The sequence below is a fragment of the Astyanax mexicanus genome, chromosome 2 (genome assembly GCF_023375975.1).
Source record: "Astyanax mexicanus isolate ESR-SI-001 chromosome 2, AstMex3_surface, whole genome shotgun sequence".
Taxonomy (NCBI): Eukaryota; Metazoa; Chordata; class Actinopteri; order Characiformes; family Acestrorhamphidae; genus Astyanax; species Astyanax mexicanus.
In genome coordinates this window covers 6,592,006-6,610,636 of record NC_064409.1, presented here as the reverse complement: position 1 = coordinate 6,610,636, position 18,631 = coordinate 6,592,006, and the positions used below count along the sequence as shown (strand labels likewise).

The 18,631-nt window shown below is 38.0% G+C and overlaps 1 protein-coding gene across 1 annotated transcript in view; it reads right to left on the bottom strand.

Moving 5' to 3' along the window:
• Nucleotides 1–8,116: 8,116 nt before the first annotated feature.
• Nucleotides 8,117–18,631, bottom strand: part of tmtc1 (transmembrane O-mannosyltransferase targeting cadherins 1) — an 80,133-nt gene continuing 69,618 nt past the window's right edge. Inside the window, exons 12-20 of the mRNA XM_022671832.2 lie at nucleotides 18,460–18,603; nucleotides 18,217–18,325; nucleotides 16,915–17,017; nucleotides 16,587–16,722; nucleotides 15,124–15,268; nucleotides 13,138–13,275; nucleotides 12,509–12,631; nucleotides 11,420–11,497; nucleotides 8,117–10,146 (exon numbers count right to left, since the gene is read on the bottom strand). Coding sequence (XP_022527553.1) covers nucleotides 10,024–10,146; nucleotides 11,420–11,497; nucleotides 12,509–12,631; nucleotides 13,138–13,275; nucleotides 15,124–15,268; nucleotides 16,587–16,722; nucleotides 16,915–17,017; nucleotides 18,217–18,325; nucleotides 18,460–18,603 — 1,099 coding nt within the window. The 3' untranslated portion in view covers nucleotides 8,117–10,023. The remainder of the gene's footprint in view (nucleotides 10,147–11,419; nucleotides 11,498–12,508; nucleotides 12,632–13,137; nucleotides 13,276–15,123; nucleotides 15,269–16,586; nucleotides 16,723–16,914; nucleotides 17,018–18,216; nucleotides 18,326–18,459; nucleotides 18,604–18,631) is intronic.

Here is an 18,631-nt window from a genome sequence, read left to right as displayed (position 1 = left end):
TGATTTAATTGAAGTAATATCACTAAATGGGTAAAAAATACATTATATCTAAACAAATTATATGCACATTTCTTGTCTGACGTTACTTGTACACTCGCTTTTTGAATAATATAATAATGCATAATATACATAAAGTTTAAAAAAAGTTGTGGTAAGCAGAAAGCCTGATTTATGTTCATACTTTCAGCTAAGAATATTGCTTTTGTATCACCAATACAGACTGCTAAATGGGTAAATAAATTATATTTTTAATTATGAAAAAAGTAACTGGCATGACACTGCCCAATATTGTAACAATTTAAGCTGCTGGACGCTGTTAATTTCACATATTTCACTAAAAGTTAATTAATGTTAGTTTACAAATGTTTAATTATTTTTATACTGAAACATTTAATAATTTAACAAAAGAACAACACAATGTCAACTAATAAAACTTTTAAACTCAGTGCTCTGGCATAAGTTTACCAACCAGTCAGCCCACATTAGCATTGACGCTAGCGTCCTTACTACATAAAACCCAATAAATGTAGAAGAAAATAAATAATTAGGCGTGTATTTTTTGCTTTTTCATTTAAAAAGTTAAACAAACTTCCTAAAATTAAAGCAATTTAGAGGAAATTAGTTAAGTACTACTTTAAATTAGAGTTTTTAGCCGTTTAGCCCCATTCACCCCATTGATTGAGGTCTCCCTCGCGGGCTCCCTCTAGCGGGGAGCAGTGTTTACTGATATAACGGGAATAATAGGAAGTCGACAGCCTCTCTGTATAAAAAGCGCACATGAAGAAGCTCAGTGCTACGTAGAGCTGCGCCTGAGCTCTTACACGAATCCCGAATCTTTCTTCAGCTGGTTCCAAATAGCTGGTATCAGATTTCTAAAGATAGGTAAATAGATGAATGTGGACAGCACTGAATCCATATGGCTACAAGATCAGGCAAAAATACAGGAAAACGTTTGAATCACCTATGTGACTCGTGACTGATTCTTTCTGCTGAATCGGTTCTTTTCAGCATCGGATCTAGTACAGTTCTGGAAAATAAGCCACTAAAAATTGAGTTTCTTTGATTTTACCAAATTAAAAAAACTCTGAAATATAATCAAGAGGAAAATGGATGATCCCAAGCCATCAAATCAAGCTGAACTGCACTAGAAGTGGCATAAAGTAATCCAAAAGCAGTGTGTAAGACCGGTGGAGGAGAACATGATGCCATGATGCATAAAAACTGTGATTAAAACCAGGGTTATTTCAGCAAATATGGATTTCTGAACACTTAAAACTTTATGAACTGAACTGAACGTTCTGGACCTTTTTTGTAATTTCAGGCATTTCTCATTTTCTGCAAATAAATGCTCTAAATGACCATATTTTTATTTGGAATTTGGGAGGAATATAGAATAAAACAGCAATGTTCATTTTACTCAAACATATACCTATAAATAGCAAAATCAGAGAAACGGATTCAGAAACTGAAGTGGTCTCCCGAGCTGTATATTATTGAATAATATAAAATGTTTTAAATACAATTAATGAAAAACGTATAAAGCTACACTATGCAAAATGATCAATTAAAATCAATTAATTACTCATTTGTTTGTTCAAAGAAGAAAGTTGAATACATCCCCTCAAATTGTTTGTTCCCTTTTCAGTTGAACAATAAAGAAAGTGAAAGAAACTGAATAAAGAGTGACTACATGGTAAAACCTAGTAGTGGATAGTGTGACTACACAACTATAAGATGTCTGTTTTTGTAAACAAACGCAAAGTCCCTCATGAGTATTTGACTCTTTTAAACATTTCAAAGGAATCAGTTCATGAACATAAAACTTCAACTCTTAACTTGGTGTGGCGATTTGTGACACAGCTGGTGGCGTCCACACGCTCAGAGGTCGGTCAAGGTCACTCCTGCATTCAAGTCTAGGCCTAGCTTTATAGGTGTGAAAAGTATTCATTACTTTCATTACTCTGTGGGTAGAAGTATAGATACCAGGGTTTAAAACATACTTCTGTAGAAGGTGAAGTATCAACTCAAGCTGTTTACTCTTAAAATAAATGTTTCAAAACTACTTAAAGTATAAAAGTAAAAGTAATATAAAGGGTAAAAATGCCGTAAAGGACAAAAGCTTAGGCCATGCTACAGGATCCTATACTGCACTATAGGTGGAGTTTATACGAATAAGTATTGGGAAAAAAAAATAATTTCTTAATCTGCTTAGTTAATATTTCAGGGAGATTGGACGTCCACAGATGACACGTGCGTACACAGATAGTTAAAAGCAAGTACATCTCTAGCATGAATGAGTGGAAATGAATATACTATAAAATTACAGAATATACATAATATATTACATAATGAGTTATCAGGGTAATAACTCATTAAAATCACTAATTAAATGTTTTTAATACAAAGATCTTCCTTAAAACAGTACTGATTATCAGATGTCCCATGACATTTTATAATGTAATTTATCCCAAAAATAATAAAGCCATCATTATACCAACCTGTAGCTGCCATTACACACATGTGATCAGGCTGTGTTTATTTAAATGTTAGTTAAGCTCTGTTAGCGCTGGCAGCATGTTGTCTGCAGTGTGCATCAGGCTGAAGAATTGTCTGTGTTTCAGCACAGGTGGGACTTGCTCCTGAACTGTTGTCCCGAGTGAAACCCCTCATTAATCTTCTTCACTCTCTGCAAACAGTGATGGCAGAGTTCCAGCTCAGGCTGCCTCAGCACTGTGGATATTAGTGAGAAAAACAGTATAATGTTCTGCAGGCTTGAAAGATTTTTTAATTGATTTTTTTGTTTTATTTCAACAAAGTTTACAAAATTACTATACTAACTATATGAACATTGCACATAGATATTGCGTTTAGCTTATTCACAACTTTATCACAGAATTAGTGCAGACCTCCCAAATCTCCCAGAAGTCGCCGGAGTCTAGTGCATATCAATAACAACGCACACACAGGCGACACAGACTTTTATCCCCAATCTCATGTGCGAAAGAGAGGGAGAGGGTGAGAAAGGCACTCCCCTCATTTGCATATTCATGAATAGCATGCAAAACAGAGAGGGTTCTGATTGGCCTGTTCTCTGCAAAGAGTGTGTGAGTTAGTGTTTTTTTTTTTTTACCTCCTGGACAGGATGCATTCAGGAGCATCATGGCTCCTATCAAAACTCATTTCACCTCTAAAAGTAAAAACCAATGAAAGTTTTGCCCTCTGTACAGTTTGTAATAGGGATTTTATCTTACTAAATGATTACAATAGGCATGTTGAGGTGAGTTAATGCTTTAGCCCCATTGATTTTAGCCATGGTACATCCCAGAAGAGCAATATCATGTAGATAGGATGTGTACAGAAATGAATTGTTTAACCCATATTTAAAGTATTGTCTTTTATTTAGCTCATTTTGAAAAATGTATTTGCTATTGCATCCCAAGTGGTTGCTATGGTATATGGGAGATGTTTGAATCAATATTACAAACTGTACAGCAGGCAAGAGTTTTGTTGTTTTTCACTTTTTCCAGACATGGATATACTTTAGAGTAGTCAGAGGAGAAATGAGTTTTAATGGGAGCCACGATGCTCCTGAACGCATCCCGTCCAGGAGGGGGAAAAAACTGCACTCACTAAAAACTGATTGGCTGACTCACAGACGCTTTACAGAGAACAGGCCAATTAGAACACTTACATAAATATGCACAGGAGGGAAGCACCTTTTTTTCACCCTAACTCTCTCTTTCACACATATGATTAAGAAAAAAATCTCTCTTAGGCTACTTGTTCTGGATTCCGGGAGATTTTATCTGACTTGCCGGCATCATGGAGCTGTTATTGATATGCAGTAGACTCCCGCAACTTCGGGGAGACTTGCGAAGTCTTATCAAGAGATCAAGCTGATCTTATAGAAGACCTCGCTGCTCCCATTCTGCCTTTAGCACTGCTAACCTTCCACTGCTTTCTGTAACAAGTACACTAATAACTCAGTACTGTACTTTTACTTTCAGTACTTCACTACTACCTTTTACAATAATTTCAATTACAATACTTAATTACAAAAATGTTGACAACTTCCAGTGTGGAGCTTAAAGAACACTTCAATTTCTACTTAACTCACTTTTATAATAGAGCACTTAAAATACTTTTACTCTAGACTGGGTCTCTAGTACTTAATACATCTCTGTGTCTCACAGTCCTATTTTCTTTTCTGCCAATAATGTAGAGGCTGATCTCAGTTGACTTCCAAAACAGTGATGTAACTCTGTTGGAGGGTGTTGACACAGGGTTTGTCTGACAGAGTCTGACACTGCTACAATAAAGAGTCTTGGCACAGAATTTCTGATGGCAGAGAATCACTGTGGATGTTCTCCAGCTCTGTCAGTGTTAGAGGGCAGGGGGTGAGATGAGAAAATCACTCAGTCTGCCAAAAACCATATAAACTGATCGAATAGCAGTGTGGGGCGTCCAGCATCAAACACAGAACATCAACAACTACATTTCTCTCAGTCCGGTATTCTCTGCTGCCGACCTGACAAGTTACATTACAGTGTTTTATTTGTTTGAATGAAACCCCAGTTTTTTTTTGTTTGTTTTTTTGTTTTACATATTCAACACTAAAAAAGTGCATACTATTAGCATAAAAAGTAATACATACTTAAATACATACTAAATGTACTATTTTGGAACAACTTATGACAACTTAAGTATATTTCAAATATTAAAAATTAATCTATATTCAAATACAAAATAAAAGCATTAATTTTTGCTTTTGAGTGCTTTTTTCGCATATGTTCTTTGAACTTACGTAGATTTAAGTATATATTTTTTTAACATAATTTTTAAACAACTGAAGTATATTGGAAATGTACTACTTTGCACATTGATGTACGCCTTAATGACACAAAAAAATACACTAAAGTTTACTTGAAGCAGTATTTAATGTGCATTTTCATTAAGTATGTTAAATAGAAAGTGTACTTTTAGTAATCTTTACCTAATTGAACATACTTTTATTGCTCTTAAGTATACTTCCTTTTCAGTAGGAAACTGTCCCAGAAATAACTGATGTAAAAACTATAGTAATTTAAAGACCATTTGCCATTTGATTTCATAATATGCAATTACACTCTATCAATTTATTTGTGAAAATAAGCTATTTCTGCTAAGGTGAACACAGTGGGTAATATTACAGTAAAAAAAAGGATCATTTTAATATATTTACTTTACGATAAGTTTAAAAAGGGTTAGATTATATTATATTGAATAGTTCCGAGATATAGTGTACAAGTTTTAAAACAGCCCAGAAAATGATGCTACCACAACCATGCTTAATATAACAGTTGGTACTTGTGTGTTCTTGGAGTTGAAATCCTCAAAGGTTCAAACTCTGGTAGAGAATAAATGTGTTTTTTTTCTTATTTTAGCGGTTCTAGCGGTTAGCAGTTAATGCTGCCCGACAGAGCTACACTGAGGAACCCTGAGTGTTCTGGTAAGCCAAGGTGATATTAGCTAGCGGTTTGTCCCACGTTGCTTGTTTTAACACGGTAAACATGCAGACTACAGTCAAATATACTCACCTCTGAATAGCAAAAGAGCTAGCGCTTAGCGCTGTGGGTAGCGGCTAATGCTAATACTGCGGGAGAGCTAAACTGAAACTCCTGTATAACACTGTACTTCAGTGGAGTGGCTTTACTGCTCCTTAATACCTGACTGGTAGAATTCATACATAAGGCACAGTGGAATTTAAAGCACACGATTTTTGGGAAAATAAAAGGATAAATGCACCTTATAGTGAGGAAAAAATATGTTAATTCCTTAGTAAAATCCAGGCGATGATCTTTTTTTTTTGGGCCCGTGTATAATATTCCTTTATGTATTTTTTTTACCATTACAAGCATATATTACTTGCTTGAAACCATGTAAATTAAGAGTTTAACACAAAACTGCATTAAAATAAGTTAAAATAAGTTAAGAAAAAGGTGGGGATGAGGCGAGGTGATTAGCATTAATCATCCTACTGACCTCACTATTACTGCTCTTGTTACTGGCTAAATGCAATCAAACCATAGTAAAAGGCTTTTCCTGGATGGTAGAGACAGTTACTCCAACAAAAGCAGGATAAAATTAAGGTTATTAAAAAAAAGTTTAAGAATAAACTAATAATGATAAGATATCCCACTGCGTTTATCCTCTACTTGTTTTTTATTTTAAACCAGTAGTAGAAGTTCCTCTTCACGCCACAGTGGGGCAGCACAATATTGTGCTATGTGCCTCCATCACTTTAAACAGATGAAGATTATTAATGAAGACACTACATTAGCTATGTCCTGTCAAGCATCCACTTGGGTGTATGGATCTTCTTCAGTGATGAAAGATTAAACTACTTCAAACTGTGATGAATAGAGCAGCAAACAAAACATCCGCCTGTGCTCAGTTATCTATTCTGCTGGTAGTGAGTAACAGGTTATTATTATATTATTACTGATATTAGTAAATCAGTATACAGTACTGTACAGTGGTTTTAGGCTTTTCTGCATTAATGCTGCCATCAAAGAAACATACTGATGTATCTTCAAAGCATGACAAAACTTGGGTTTTTTACTGTTGTTGAGAACAGTCTGGAAGCCCATTTCTCTCTTTTGTTTGAATTTGTTTTATTCTCATTTTATACATATTTCAAGTTTCCACCATTTCTAGACTTGGTTGACATAACAGCTCTATTGTGCACAGTAAAATTTCACATTTCAAAAACTCGAGCCCTCGATGACATTTACAACTGTCGACTGCGGAAAAAAGCTGTCTGCATTTCAGTGGATCCTACTCACCCGGGAAACCCTCTGTTTTTCACCCCTTCCTTCCAAAAAGAGATTCAGACAATTAAAACAAGGACGAACAGATTGAAACATAGCTTTTTTCCTCAGGCTGTGAAAGCTATCAAACCTTCACCATTCTGAAGAAAATCCAGAGGAGCTAAAGACAATTATCTATTTTGATGGACATTCTCAGGTAACTCCCCCTACCCCCACCCCTTTGCACTCGCCACTTTAAATAATATTATTTATTGCACTTTTTATATTTTCCTCAGTATTAATATATTGTCCTGAATTATCTTATTGATATGGTGCTAAATAAATATATATATTTTTAATGATTTTTATTAAGTTTGTTATTGTAAACGCTGCCTTAGAGAGAGGACGCTAAACTACATTTCATTGTTTTAACATTGTCCTTAACATTATTTTTTCAGCGACAATAAGCTATTCTATTCTATTCTATTCAATTCTAACTCTGTATTGTAATCTGTTACCAAAAGTGGTTTTATCATATCATTTTTTACTTATTATGCCTAAATTAATGCAGTCCCAACTTGTCTGGGAATGTGTTTTAGGCCTGAAATGCAGGAATGGATGTATATAAAATTATATGCAAAATACAAATAAATTAACCCTTTCAGACCTGAATTATGTTCCAGCAATAGGAACATATAAGAATGCTGTTTTTTTCTGTGATGGACACAAAACAGGACTGCAATATTTTAATATAAACCCAAATAACTGCATTTTTAATTGCTGTTTAATGTATATTGCATTGTTTAGCATTTCTATTTTATATCTGACATTGACCTTTTTATTTCACATACCCTACCTAAACAGCAAAATATACAATATATTATAAAATATACAATATATATTATAAAAATTACCTCGTATTTTGCTTCGTCAGCTCTAGAGCCACCATGCCCTAATGTTTGTGCTGCTGTGTTTTCTAGTGCTTTTATTCTAAAAGACAACAGGCCTCATTTACTGTTATGTGAAACAAACAAAAAAATATATATATATCTGTGGTCCATTGTAATAGAAACAGGATCTGAAAGGATTAAATCAAAGCATTTAAATTTACTTGCAGATGTTCTAAAGTGTTTTTGTTGGTTTCCTCTTTTTTATTTATGAGATGCATGGTTTTAAATCTGCATAGGTTCCAAAGACATTTGCACAGTCCTGTATTTACTGTATTAATACACAAACCCACGTATTGCTCCAAATATATCAGTAGTTATAAAGCCACATATACTGTAACACCTACAATAAAAGGCATTATTCAGTTTGAACACACTGGATGTATATATGTTTTTTTATTATTAAATAAGGATACATAATTTCACATTGGCTTCAGTAATGATATGGACTGATGAGAAAGCTGGGTAAATATTCTGTAATGACAGCAGAATATTACAAATCATAAGTATAATCATACGGATAAAATATGAGTATCATGATGGTGCAGCTTAAGCATCTGGACATCTTTTAACTTCACTTTAATCATCTTCATATCTTCATCTGGAACCCGCACACGGGGAATAAGAACTGTTTGATATGTCAGTCATTGCACAGGCCATTGTATTACGCCTTTAGTCCTTTAAACATTCCACATCTAGAAGAACATTTACAGTAAAAAAAACAAACAAACCATCTGAATGGCATGAATGGAGTTGCATTCTTCTGGAAGAAAAATGACACCATAATTACATTTTCACTGAGCAAGTTTACAGGTGCATCAAAAAAAAAAAAAGAATATCATTAAGAAGTTACTTTATTTTAGTAATTCAGTTCAAAATGTAAAACTAATCTATTATATAGATGCATTACATACAGAGTGATCTATTTTAAGCGTTTATTGATTTTCATGTTGATGATTATGGCTTACAGCAAATGAAAACACAAAAATCAGTGTCTTAGAAAATTAGAATATTATATAAGACCAATTGGTACTTTTGGCATGGTTGGGCAGTGTGCCAAATCCTGCTGGAAAATGAAATCCACATCTCCATAAAAGTTGACTTTGGACTTGACAATATAACACAGTGGATCAACACCAGCAGATCACATGTCTCTCCATTAAACCATCACTGATTGGTGGAAACTTCACACTAGACCTCAAGCAGTTTGGACTGTGTGTCTCTCCACTCTTCCTCCAGACTCTGATCTCTTGATTTACAAATGAAATGTAAATTTCATCATTTACTGATGATCAGTGATGGTTTGGAGAGACATGTCATCTGCTTGGCACACTGCCCACACTACCAATTGGTCTTATATAATATAAAAAGTTTCTGAGACACTGATTTTTTATTGGCTGATTTTTATTGGCTGTAAATCATAATTTTTTAACAATAAAATAAATAAACGCTTAAAAAAGATCACTCTGTGTTTAATACATCTATATAATAATATAAGTTTTACATTTTGAACTGAATTATTGAAATAAAGTAACTTTTTAAAAATATTCTCATTTTTTTTTTAGATGTACCTGTATGTCACTCATAAAGTCACACATACAAAAACAACCCCCCCCCCACACACACACAAACACACAGCAAGCAAAACATCCAAAAGCACCTTCCCACCTAAAGATCCTGCATACTGCACCAAACGGAAAAATGCGTCCATGTTCACAGAACACAGTTGGAGAGCATCCATCTCTCCTGTAGCTCCTGTTCTGAGAGTCCCAGTCACTGAAGCTGGAGGAGCTGGAGGTTTGGAGTGCAGCTCCTAGAGTTCCGTCGAGTGCAGAGCGTTTTAGAGCCAAGAGCCTCTCAGGGATCTGCTCTTCTGCATAAACTCCCCACAATTAATCAAGCCCCACTCAACAGGGGGCACTCGTTAAAACTCCTTCACTCCTCATCAGAGAACAGATAAAGCTTTGATAGGCTGGGGCGGGCGGAGCTTCAGACGAGTCAGTGGTACAGAATGTGAGGTGGGTATCTGACGCAACCCCCTGTATTGCAGTATTGAAGCTGACCTTCATCAGCAGAGCTGATCCTCACCGTTACCCTCAGATCGGTCTCCCGGCTCGGGTCATGATCTCATCTTACAGATACTGTGGCTCCATTGATTGTGAGGGAAGCTTTTAAAGCAGCCGCCTCCACAGTTTGGTATCTCGGCCCATCTGTACCCTCCACCAGTCTGTAACACATATCCCTGTGTGGTGTAGCTTCTCCTGGTGGTTCAGAGCCTTCATTGCCCTTTAAGTGCCCTGCAGTTTTTTCTCCAGTCTGTCCAGCTTGGCCAGGTTCTCCTTAAGCAGTTTGGAGCCGGGTGAGAGGAGGAGAGCTCTTTGGTAGTACATTCTTGCAGCTGCATAGTCTCCCTGAAAGAGTTGAAAAAGAGTTTAAACACATGACCATTGTGTGAGGAGGGAAAGTGTCCTTATTTAAAGTGAGGTAGCTTTGCTAAACCAACCCAAAGCTTTTAAACTGCTTAAATAATACGTCACAATGTTTATATATATATATATATATATATATATATATACAGGTCTAAAAAAATCAGTTTCCCTGATTTAGATATTTATAGGTTTATGTTTGAGTAAAATCAACATTGTTGTTTTATTCTATAAACGACAGACAACATTTCTCCCAAATTCCAAATAAAAATATTGTCATTTAGAGCATTTATTTGCATAAATGACTAAAATAGCAAAAAAGATGCAGAGCTTTCAGACCTCAAATAATGCAAAGAAAACAAGTTCATATTCATAAAGTTTTATTCAGACTTATGGCCCTATAAGAGCCAGGTGTGCTCTGACTTTAGAGGATTGGTATTTTGAAGGCGCATCACTTCTGCTCTTCTCAGCAGAGGAAAATAATCTGTGCATGCTCATTTTGAGAAGGTGCGTGAGAAGGTCATTTACAGAAACAGCATTGTTATTTTATTTTTTTATTATGTTTATTTTTGATGTAAAAGTTGCGTCTGTGTAATAAGTGATGAACGCCTGACTGTTGTCAGGGTTTTAATCATTTAGTGCTGCACCTGTGTTTTCCGTTGCCAAGATAGCAATATACAATCAACTATGTTACACACACCAAAGACTCCAACTCCCAGCATGCACCTACACCAGACCTTACAGGCTCTGCTAATCAAGTGACGCAACAGCATTCTAACTCGCCGAGATTCTGATTAGCCACACCTGTCCTGTTTGTATAAATACCCCCCTGTTTCTGTTTCTCGTTGCCCAGTATTGAATCTAGTTCCTAGCTTTTCAACCAGACGTTTCTTTTGTTTATTGCTCTTGTTACCGAATCGTTTTGTGTTTTTGCTCTCTTTTTGCAAAGCCCTTCTCTTGTTATTATCTGTCTATTTCAAATTACGTAACTTGATGGTACTGGTTTGAGTGTGTTGATGTAGATTATTTTAGGCATTAAATATATTGCATTATACATAAGTGCAAATAAAACGATTCTGTGCATTTTATGTATGCTTTAACATACAAGCTTGATTGATTAATATTCTGTGATCCTGTACTGTACTTACTGTGCTTAGTGTGATGTACAGTGCTCCCTGTGCTGTAGTGTACTTTAATGTGCATGAAAGCACATGAAGCACATTAAAAACAGGGCAAGGCTTTTTTAACATATTCATACCTTTATATGCTGAATTCCACCCATGTTCATCCAAGCTTGTGATTGGTCAGGCTTCAGTGCCACAGCAAGCTTGTAGTTCTGTGGAGAAAATAAAATCTGGTGTTACAACACTAAAAGAAAGAGTGTTTGTGCCTCTATACAGTAAGTGCTTTGAAATATAATCTGTTCATGATCAGAATGACCTCCGGAGCCTCATTTCACAAATGTCACGCTCTCACAATGCTGGTATCAAAGTACACTGTAACTCTGTATTGTTAAAGTCTTTGTCCTGAAGCCCGGAAACGCCTAACAGGATGAATATGTCTTAATTGTCAAAGGCTGAACCTGAAACCAGCTCTCTCGCTGCTCTGTGGCCAAAATAAGACATGAACTGGAGGACACAGAACAGCGAGAGAGCTGGCGCCTGTCCTGAGCCGAAGAGAACAGTGGAGAGAGAGAGCTGTATTTACAGGAAACAAGTGGGATTACAGATCGGGCCAGGCAGAGCAGAGCAGCGTGGGGAGGCGGGGGGGGGGGGGAGAAAAGGTAAACAGAGAACAATTAAACCATCTACTGGAGCGAGCTCTGCTAAGAGGAGGGTGTTTATGCATGGAGATAAGAGAGCAGAGAGTAGTTATTTCAGTGTTGCTTATCGGGATAAAGGAGATATCAAGAAGAGGATGTCTGCTTGATGTGGATGCTCTGTCTCTGTCTTACTTTTGCATGCACACACACACACACACACACATTATCTACTCCTGACTACATTGGAATTTTTCTGTGCACGTTTTTAAAGGCAGGCTTTGAGCACCTCCTCAGCAAAGGCTCCTATTTTCTTTCATAAAGTCTTTTCATTCTTTTGTTCGCCTCACAACCTCAGCTACAACAGAACCAGTCTGTTCATTTTGGCCAACAAAGACAGACTTTGATTATCTGGTAAAAGACAGTAGCAGCAAAAGAAAGCAAGCAAGACTGATTCCAAAAACACCAGAAACGAAAATGATGTGAAAAATGGCGGTAAAGAGAAAAAGAGATTGAAGCTAGATGTGTAAAAAGAAAGAAAAGAAAAAAAAGAAAGCGAACAGATAAACCATAAAAAAGTGGGAGCACCTCAAAGGCTCGGTCCAGCTCATTCATCTCTCTGAGCTGGTTGCCCATGGAGAAGAAAAGCTCCGCCTTCACTGCAGGGTCTGCTGGCTCTTGCTGCAGAGCCTTATCCAAAGCCTCCAAAGCCTGAAACACACACACACACACACACACACACACACACACACACACACACACACACACACACACACACACACACACACACACACACACACACACACACAATAAAAATACAATACAATACAATTTCCACATTTGTGCCTCAGGCTATTATTAAAAGGGTCTCTTCTTTCTAAATGCGTCTATATAAAGATGGTCACAGTCATTAAAAAAGGGAGTAATGCTGTAATTCATTCCTGCTTTAGAGAAGCAGACAGAGAAAGCTCCGCCCCCCATTCAGAGCAGAGCTTAATTCACACAATTTGCTCTTAAATGACAGGAAACATAAACGGCTGAAGACTAAGTGGATATTAATTGATTCAAGGTGTGTAAATGAGTGAGTGCATGCACCATTTAGCTCAGCCAAAGATACACAATGAGGCTGGCACACACACACACACACACACACACATGCACACACACACACACACACACACACACACACACACATATATACACGCTCTCACACATACCTCTGTGTGGTTCCCCTGTTTGCTGTAGATGGCAGACAGCAGGCGGTAACACTCTATGCAGCCATTGCTTTTGGAAATGATGCCCAGAGTCATTTTCTCTGCTTCCTTAGAGCTGCCTGCCATAGCCAAGACCTGAGCCTGGAGACAGAGAGAGAGAGTAGGGGGGGTGAAACGAGGGAAAAAGAGAAAGAGAGGAATGGAGAGAAATAAAAAGAGAGAGGATTAAGGAAAGAAAAAGAAAGGGAAGAATAAAGAGGAAGAAGGGGAAGACAGAGAGGCAGAAAGGGAGAAAGAAAATAGGATGGAGTGAGAGAGTAAAAGAGGGTAAGGCAGAAAAAGAGAAAGGGAGGGAGAAAGTGAGGGATGGAGGAAGGGGATACAGGAGAGAAAAAGAGAGTGGTGAAGGGAAAAAGGGAGAGAAACAGGGAGGTGGAGAAAGAGTAAAGAGGGAGAAAGTGGGAGACAGTGGGAGTGGGACAGTGGGAGAGAAAGAGAGAGTGGATAAATGGAAGGGATGGAGGGAGAAATGGAGATAGAAAAGGCCAAAGGAAGAGAGTAAGAAGGAATGAGTCAGAAAAAGAGTGAGGGAGGGAGAAAGAGAGGTATGGAGAAAGTAAGAAGTGTTGAGGTGAGAGAGGAAGGAAAACAGAGGGAGAGGGAAAGAAAAAGTGGATGAAGGGAAGAGATGGATGAGAAACGAAGATAGAAAAGGACAGAGAAAGAGAGTAAGAAAAAGTGAGGCAGAAAAAGAGTGAAGGAGGGAGAAACAAAGAGAAAGGAATGCAGAAAGAGAGGAGAGACGGTGAGAGAGGAAAAAGAAAGAGAAAGGAGAGAGAAATGAGATATAAAAGGATGACAGAATAGAAAGTAAGACAGAGCATCAGAGAGTAATGTAGTAAGTGAGGCAGAGAGAGAGAGGTAGAGGAAGAAAGGAGAGGGACAAAAAAGAGAGGAACGGATAGAGATAGAGAGAATAAAAATGGAGAGAGCAATAGGGTGAGAGATATATGGATAGTAAGAAAAAGTAGAAAACAGAAACAGAGGAAGGAAGAGTGTGAGAGAATAAAAAAAGATGAAAAAGAGAAAGAGGAGGACAGAGACAGACAGAGGGAGAGGAAGGGAGAAAGAGAGAGAGAAAAAGAGAGAGAGAGAGAGAAGGAAAGGGAGAGAGAGTTGGAGGGAGAGAGGGACAGAGAAAGACGAAGGGAGAGAGAGATTGAGGGAGACAGGGAGAAAGAGAGAGGGGGAGAGATTGAGGGAGTGAGAATGAGAGATTGAGGGAGAGAGGGACAGAGACAGACGGAGGAGGAGAGATTGAGAGAGAGAGAGAGATTGACGGAGAGAGTGAGAGATTGAGAGAAAGAGAGATTGAGGGAGAGAGACAGATGGAGGGAAAGAGATTGAGGGAGAGAGTAAGAGATTGAGAGAAAGAGAGAGAGAGATTGAGGGAGAGAGAGAGATTGAGGGAGAGATTGAGGGAGAGAGAGAGATTGAGGGAGAGAGAGAGATTGAGGGAGAGAGAGAAAGAGAGAGAGAGAGAGAAAGAGAGATTGAGAGAGGAACAGACGGTTTTGGTCTCAGTCTCTGTGACAGTGGTGGGGATCACAGTGGAGGGTCTATAGAGACTCATTAGGCTGAACTCAGAGCTCTGAGAGAACGCCAGGCTTACAGACTCAGAGTCACTGGAGCCGTCAAATAACACACAGCTCTGCAGCCACACACAGATATTTACCCATGATGCCAGTTTGTTTTCCCTCCAAAAAAACACATCACTCCAGGAATTCCCCACCAGCGTCCACCCTACCCCACAACATCAACTTCAAAACACATTTTATAGCTTTAGCTTGTAGGATCGATGTAAATCAAATCGCCTTTGTTTCCCGTGCTGACAGGGATGTTTTATAAAGCATTATTAAAAGAAAATCGTTAAAGTGCTGAGCAGTGCAGTGCTGGAATGTATCGAGACGAGGCGGTGCTTTTTCTCACCAGGGCCAGCCAGATGTCGGAGTTCTCCGGCTGCAGGGCGGCGGCTTCTCGGTAGAGCTGCAGAGCCTCTTCGTATCGGCCTGTGTTATAATACAGCGCTCCCAGAGGAGTCAGGATATCCACCTTACGCACCACCTGCAGAGCCCTGCATCCACAAAAACACACATAAACAGATTTACTAACTCAAGTGTATCAAAAGTTCTGTGGAGTTCCTATGAAGGGCTTTCTAATAGTTATTGAAGCATCAACGTGAAGTAGACCTGTTACAATAATTATATTATAGACTTATTATACCACAGTTTGTTCCGACCCTGCAATGCGATTGGCTGATAGGTGTTTTATTAGTGCCATTATCAGCTGGTAATGCACTGTAAATGAAGCTCTGCATGTATTACTCCACCACATACAGGTAACCTAGCAACGATGCAGCGCTGACAAGCCAAACAGTGCACCTACAAACAGCAGCAATGGAACTATTTTAACTCGCGGAGTGTTTATAAAAAAACTGATGAATAAAAATTAGTTGTATATCTGTTTTGTTATGCTATTCCTTTATCACGATATCAGTGCTATTAACGGTGTTAAAATATAGTATATATATTATAGTATAATATACTATATACAGCCCTGGAAAAACAAGACAACTTAAAAATGATGAGGTTGAATTTAACAAATTGAAAATCAAGAGGAAGATAAATGATCACAAGCCATCAAACCAAACTGAACTGCTTGAATTTTTGCACCAGGAGTAAAGCAGCATAAAATTATCCAAAAGCAGTGTGTAAGACTGGTGAAGGAGAACATGGCAAAATGCTTGATTTCTAAGCTCTTTACACTTTATGAATATGAACTTGTTTTCTTTGCATTATTCAAGATCTAAAAGCTTTTTTGTTATTTCAGACATTTCTCATTTTCTGCAAATTAATGCTCTTAATGACAGTATTTGTATTTGGAAGAAATGTTGTCCATAGTTAATAGAATAAAACAATGTTCATTTTACTCAAACATATACCTATAATTAGCAAAATCAGAGAAAAATCAGAGTGTTGCAGGATGCTGTATATCACCACCATGTCGTTCTTAACTGTCATTCCCAACTCAAAACCCAAACCCAAAAGCACTGGATTGAATGGATTGAGCACCATCAATCCGGAGAACACTGCTCCACATCTCTATCTACCCAACCCTGGTAATAGGCTCATATTTATTTATCTGCTCCAAAGAGTCTTATTCTATTGTCAATATAGGCATTGTGTGTATAGTCAGGCTGTGTGTACACATCTGCACGTCTCAGCAATCTGTGCAAGAAAGAAAGAAAGGGTGTCCATTAACATTTGGACACATTCTGCATTCACAGGTCCGTGCTGAGAAATTTCCAGTTCAGCAGTGATGTATGCTGTTTTTAGACATGACCATTAATGAAACTGCCGGATTGCCAAGAGGGCTGTAGTTCATCAGCTCACCGCTTATACCACAGCTCAGCCTCCTTACTGCCGTTAGAGGAGCGCAGCAGACGGGCGAGATTCACCATGGCAACATAGTGAGACGGCTTCAGACGCACGGCATGCTGGTAATGAACAGCAGCTCCCTCGCTATCACCTGAAAAAGAGAGAGGAAGAGAAAGAGAGAGAGAAAGCGATTAGCATGATTCACCATCAATACCTGTTTATCTACCGTAAATATAAAAAAACACCATATATAAATATATGATGAGCTGTAATCCACAACAAATGCACAGAAGCCGTTTCACTGTAGCCGAGTGTGAGATGATGTAAGCGATGTGTTACTGACCTGTGTCCACCAGGAACACGCCGTAGTTATTGTGGAGGTCTGAACTGTCTGGGCAGTTCTCAATGCCCTTTGTGTAAATCTCATTTGCCTCTGAAACGCGTTTCTGCATAAAAAAAACACACATTCACACATGTATTCAGGAGAGATGCGTTCAGTATTAGAGTTCTTTTAGCATGAATAAAAGAGGAAAACAAGCCGAAAAAAGAGAACTAATAATAATGCATTCTGTCTGTTCACAATCCGCAGCACAAAACAAACACTGACCTACAAATAGAACTGGTCAGAGAATACAAAGAGATAGATAATGACAGAAAGATGGAAGGTTTAGAAAGATGGAAATTCAGAGAGACAAAAAGAACAAGAGACAGACATAAGGATAGACAGAAAGATAAAAATGCAATACAAAATAAAAGACAAAAAATGTTCCAAAAAGACAAAATGAGACAGAAAGTGAAAATGAGAAAAAGATAGATAAAAATGGACAGGACAGAAAATAAAAGACAAAAAGAAGGAAAACAGAAACAAACTGGGAAACAAAGAAAATAAGAGAAAATAATAACAAAAACTTACAGCACTGAAAAAAAGAGACTGCAAATAGATCAGTTTTTCTCTCATATTACTACTTATATGTATATATTTGAGCTAAATGAATATTTTATAGTTTTAGTTCATTAACTAGTGACAACATTTCTTCCAAATTCAAAGTAAAATTAATGTCACTTAGAGCATTTATTTTATTACTTCTAATAAAACCAAAAAGTTTATTTTCATCACATCTTCCATGTGTCGTGTTTTTTTTTTTTTAAAGCTCTCCACCAGTCTTTTACACTGCTTTTGGGTGACCTTATGCTACTCCTGGTGCAAACATTCAAGCAGTTCTTATTTATTTGAGGATTTAAGCTTGTGATCATCCATCTTCCTCTTGATTTAATTTCAGAGATTATCAGTAGTTGTTCATGTTCATTTTACTCAAACATAAAAGAAATCGGAGAAACTGATCATTTTGAATTGGAGACAGAAAGACAAAAATTGAGAGTGAAAGAAGAAAACGAGATAGAAAGACAGAAAATGATAAACAATGAGGCAATGAGGCAAAATAAGAGAATAGGAGAAAGAAATGTATAGAAATAAAGAATTAAAGTGAAGAGAGACAGAGAGAGGTTTTGAGAGAGAGAGAGAGAGGGAGAGATCGAGAGGGAGGGAGGGAAGGTGAGAGAGACAGATATTGGGAGAGACAGCGAGGGAGGGAGTGCGGGAGTGAGGGAGAGAGAGAGAGGAAGAGTGAGAGAGATGGAAAGAGACCTGGTCAGCGTAGAGCGAGGCTAAGCTTGAGTAGGCGTCAGCGAACTGCGGCCCGAAGCGTATCGATTCCTTCAGCATTGCCTCAGCCTCTTCCTCCTTCCCCTGAGACCTGCAGAGCAGCACCACCACCATCATCATCATCATCATCATCATCTTCATCACGGCCAATTTCATACAGTTATTATGAGCAGAACAGAAGCTGTACTGATGCACAGGAGTGTGTGGTGTGTGTGTGTGTGTTACTTGAGAAGGTTGCCCAGGTTGAAGAGAGCTCGGTTGTGTTGGGGGTTGATGTCGAGAGCTTTCCTGTAGTAGAGTTCTGCCTCCTCGACGCTGTGAGTCAACGTGCCCAGGTTATTCATCGCGCTGGCATGCCGAGGGTACAGTCTACAGGGAGGGGGGATGGAAGGAGAGA